At 71.9% G+C, this 3,827-nt stretch overlaps 1 protein-coding gene across 1 annotated transcript in view; it reads right to left on the bottom strand.

The window, feature by feature from the left end:
* Positions 1–3,827, bottom strand: part of PLEC (plectin) — an 18,628-nt gene that overhangs the window by 9,077 nt on the left and 5,724 nt on the right. Inside the window, exon 5 of the mRNA XM_026050246.1 lies at positions 20–2,029. Coding sequence (XP_025906031.1) covers positions 20–2,029 — 2,010 coding nt within the window. The remainder of the gene's footprint in view (positions 1–19; positions 2,030–3,827) is intronic.

Genomic DNA, 3,827 nt, shown 5'->3' with positions numbered 1-3,827 from the left:
CCGCGCGCTGCCGCTCGGCCTCGCGCTCCGCCTGCTCGCGCAGCCGCTGCACCTCGTCGGCCTCGCCGCGGATGCGGCCCAGCTCGCGCTCCAGCTCCGCCTTGCCCGCCGACGCCTTCTCGAAGCTGAGCTTCAGCGCGCGGATCTCGTCCTCGACGAGGCGCCGCTGCCGCAGCGTGTCCTCCACGAGGCCCTTCTGCCGCTCCAGCTCGCTCTCCGAGGAGCGCTTCAGCAGGGCGATCTTCTCCTCGATGTCCTGCTTGTGCTGCGCGGCCTGCTCCTCCAGCAGCTTGCGCTGGTAGGCCTCGTCCTCCGCCAGCCTCCGCAGCCGCTCGTTCTCGGCCTCCTTCTCCTTCAGGGCGATCTCGGCCTCCGCCTTGAGGCGCGACGCCTCGTTGATGGCCGCCAGCTTCTCCTTGAGGATGCGCTCGGCCTCGGCGCGCTGCCGCCCGGCCTCCTCCTCGGCCAGCTGCCGCTGCCGCTTGGCCTCCTCGGAGAGCGCGCGCAGCCGCGCGGCCTCCTCGGCCAGCTCCCGCAGCTTGCCGGCCTCCGCCTCCAGCCGCTGCTTGGACTTCTCGCTGGAGGAGCGCGACTCCTCCTCGGCCTTGGCCTTGCTCTCCAGCAGCACGTCCATCTCGGCGCGCAGCTTGGCCAGCTCCTCCTCCAGCTCCCGCCGCCTCTCCACGGCCTCGCTCACCTCGTCCTTGAGGCGCGAGAGCTCCTCCTCGAGGAGCAGCCGCTGCTGCTCGCCGTTYTCCATGTCCGCCTTCAGGCGGATGAGCTCCTGCTCGGCCGCCAGCTTCTGCTGCGCCGTGCCCTCGGCGGCGAGCCGCTGCCGCTGCAGCTCCTCCTCGGCCAGCTCCTTCTGCCGCACGGCCGCCTCCTCGGCCTTGGCGCGCTTGCGGGCCTCCCGCTCCGCGTCCTCCTTCTGCTTCTCGGCCTCCTCCTGCGCCAGCGCCTTCTTGTGCGCCACCTCCTCGGCCTGCAGCCGCAGCCGCAGCGCCTCGTTGGCCTTCTGCCGCCAGCGCTCCAGCTCCCTCTCGGCCTCCTCGCGCGACTCCTCGGCCTCCCGCTGCAGCCTCTGCAGCCGCTCGGCCTCCTCCTGCAGCTGCGCCACCGCGATGTGCTCCTGCTGCAGCGACAGCTCCAGCTGCGCCGTCTTCTCGGCGAAGGAGAGCCGCTTGCTCTGCAGCTCGGCCGCGGCGCTGCGCTGCGCCGCCTCCTGCGCCACCTGGATCTGCCGCTCCTTCTCCAGCTCCGCCTGCCGCATGCGCCGCTCGGCCTCCTCCGCCTGCAGCCGCAGCCGCTCCAGGTCCGCCTCGGCCCGCTGCTTCTCGCGCGCGGCCTCCTGCTCCGCCTGCACCTTGCGCTCCAGCTCCTGCTCGGCCTCGCGCTTCTTCTGGCTCTCGTCCTTGACCTGCCGCCGCAGCCGCTCGGCCTCCTCCTGCGCCTGCCTCTTCTGGCGCTCGGCGTCCTCGGCGCGCGCCCGCAGCTCCTGCAGCTCCGCCTCGGCGCCGGCGCGCTGCCGCTCCGTGCTCTCCAGCTGCAGCCGGATCAGGCGGATCTCCTCCTCCACCTTCCTGCGGCTCTGCTCGGCCTCCTCCACGAGCTTCTCCTTGGACTTGATCTGCTGCTCCGAGTTGTGCCGCAGCTGCAGCAGCTCCTGCTGGATGTTCTGCTTCTGCTGCTCGGCGTCCACGGCCACCACCTCCCGCCGCGTCACCTCCTCCTGCATGCGCAGCTGCAGCTCCCGCGCCTCCGCCTCCGCCTGCGCCTTGGCCGCGGCGTGCGCCTCAGCCAGCTGCCGCTGCTTCTGCAGCTCGGCCTCCACCTCCGCCAGCCGCCTGCGCTCCTCCTCCTTCAGCTTCTCGGCTGCCTTCTGCAGCGGGGACAGGGTGCAGGGGGACAGAGAGGGGGAGAGACAAATCACACGGAGGGCGGCCACAGCGCTGCACGCGCGTGGACACGGGCTCGCTGCAGCGCGCGCAGCGGCTCCGGGGTCCCCGCGCGCTGCGGGTGGTGCCGGCGGCTGCCGGCAGACGGAGGGTGCAGGCGAGCGCCGCTGCAGCTCGCTGGGCGCCGCGGCGGCAGCGCGAGGAGCGGGACGGGCGCAGCTGAGCGATGCAGCGCGAGCAGAGCCCGGGGGAGGCGGCGGCCGGCGCAGCGCCACGCGCCCGCTGCAGGGCGCCCGCGGCAGCCGCATGCATGCAGCGAATGGGGCCGCCGCCGGCTTCTCCACAGGCGTCACCGAGCGGGAGCACCAGCGCCAGCTGCATGCATGCACCGAACGGAGCCGCCTCCAGTGCCAGCCACGTGTATGCGCCAAATGGAGCCGCCTCCAGTGCCAGCCACGTGCATGCACCAAATGGAGCCGCCTCCGGTGCCAGCCACGTGCATGCACCAAATGGAGCCTCCTCCGGCTCTCTGCAGCTGTCAGCAAGCAGGAGCACCAGCGCCAGCTGCATGCATGCACCGAATGGAGTCTCCTCCAGCGCCAGCCACATGCACGCACCGAACGGAGCCGCCTCCAGCTCTCTGCAGCTCTCCCCAAGCAGAGTCACCAGCACCAGCCGCATGCATGCACCAAACGGAGCCTCCTCCGGCTCACTGCAACCATCACCGAGCAGAGCCACCGGCGCCAGCTGCATGCATGCACCAAACGCAGCCTCCTCCAGCTCTCTGCAGGTGTCACCAAGCAGGAGCACCAGCACCAGCCGCATGCATGCACCAAATGGAGACGTTGCCGGCTCTCCGCAGCCGTCCCTGAGCAGAGTCACCAGCACCAGCCGCATGCATGCACCGAACGGAGCCGCCTCCGGCTCACTGCAACCATCACCGAGCAGAGCCACCGGCGCCAGCTGCATGCATGCACCAAACGGAGCCGCCTCCGGCTCACCGCAACCATCACCAAGCAGGAGCACCAGCACCATCCGCATGCATGCACCAAACGGAGCCGCCTCCGGCTCACCGCAACCATCACCAAGCAGGAGCACCAGCACCAGCCGCATGCATGCACCAAACGGAGCCGCCTCCGGCTCTCCGCAGCCGTCCCCGAGCAGAGCCACCGGCGCACAGAGCCACCCCGGCGGGGCCGCGAGGAGCCGGGACGCGGCACCGCGCTGCGGCGGGACGGGAAGGAGCGGGCGCTGCGGGGGCCGGGGGCCTCTCCCTGCGGGGAAAGCCTTGGAAAGCGGCAGCGATGCAGGCCCGGCCGGCCGGATCCGGGCCCGGCTGCAGGCAGCGCCGCTGGCTGCACGGGAGCACGGCTGCAGCCTCGGCTGCACGCGGCTACAGCCTCCCTGGTGTTGCATGCACCGTGAGTGGGTGCAGCGGGGCTGTGCGGCCGGGCGCATGGTGGTGCATACAGGGTGCAGGGCGCAGGGTGCAGGGCACAGAGCGTAGAGTTCAGGGTGCAGGGCGCAAGGTGCAGGGTGAAGGGTGCATAGCGCAGGGTGCAGGGCGCAGGGTGCACGGTGCAGGGCGCGTGGTGCATGGCGCAGGGCGCAGGGTGCATGGCGCAGGGCGCAGCGCGGCGTGCGCACAGTGAGTACCTGGTGCCGGCTGCCCGAGTCCTCCTGGACTTTTACCCTCCATTAGCTCCCACCAAGAGCGAGAGCCCCGGGACCGCGCGCGGGCAGCGCCGCCGCCGGGGCAGACACCGAGAGGTAGAGCGCAGAGCGGGCGGCACGAGCGGGCGGCACGAGCGAGGGGACTGCGGGCACYGCTGCTGCACTGCTGCTGCAGGCACTGCTGTGAGCACCGCTGCTGCACCGCTGCTGCGGGAACCACTGCGGGCGCTGCTGCGGGCACCGCTGCTGCACCGCTGC

This window comes from Nothoprocta perdicaria, unplaced genomic scaffold (genome assembly GCF_003342845.1).
Source record: "Nothoprocta perdicaria isolate Ctin4 unplaced genomic scaffold, notPer1 scaffold_665, whole genome shotgun sequence".
In the NCBI taxonomy this organism is placed as follows: domain Eukaryota; kingdom Metazoa; phylum Chordata; class Aves; order Tinamiformes; family Tinamidae; genus Nothoprocta; species Nothoprocta perdicaria.
The sequence above is the reverse complement of the archived record's forward strand: the minus strand, read 5'-3'. Positions and strand labels throughout refer to the sequence as shown.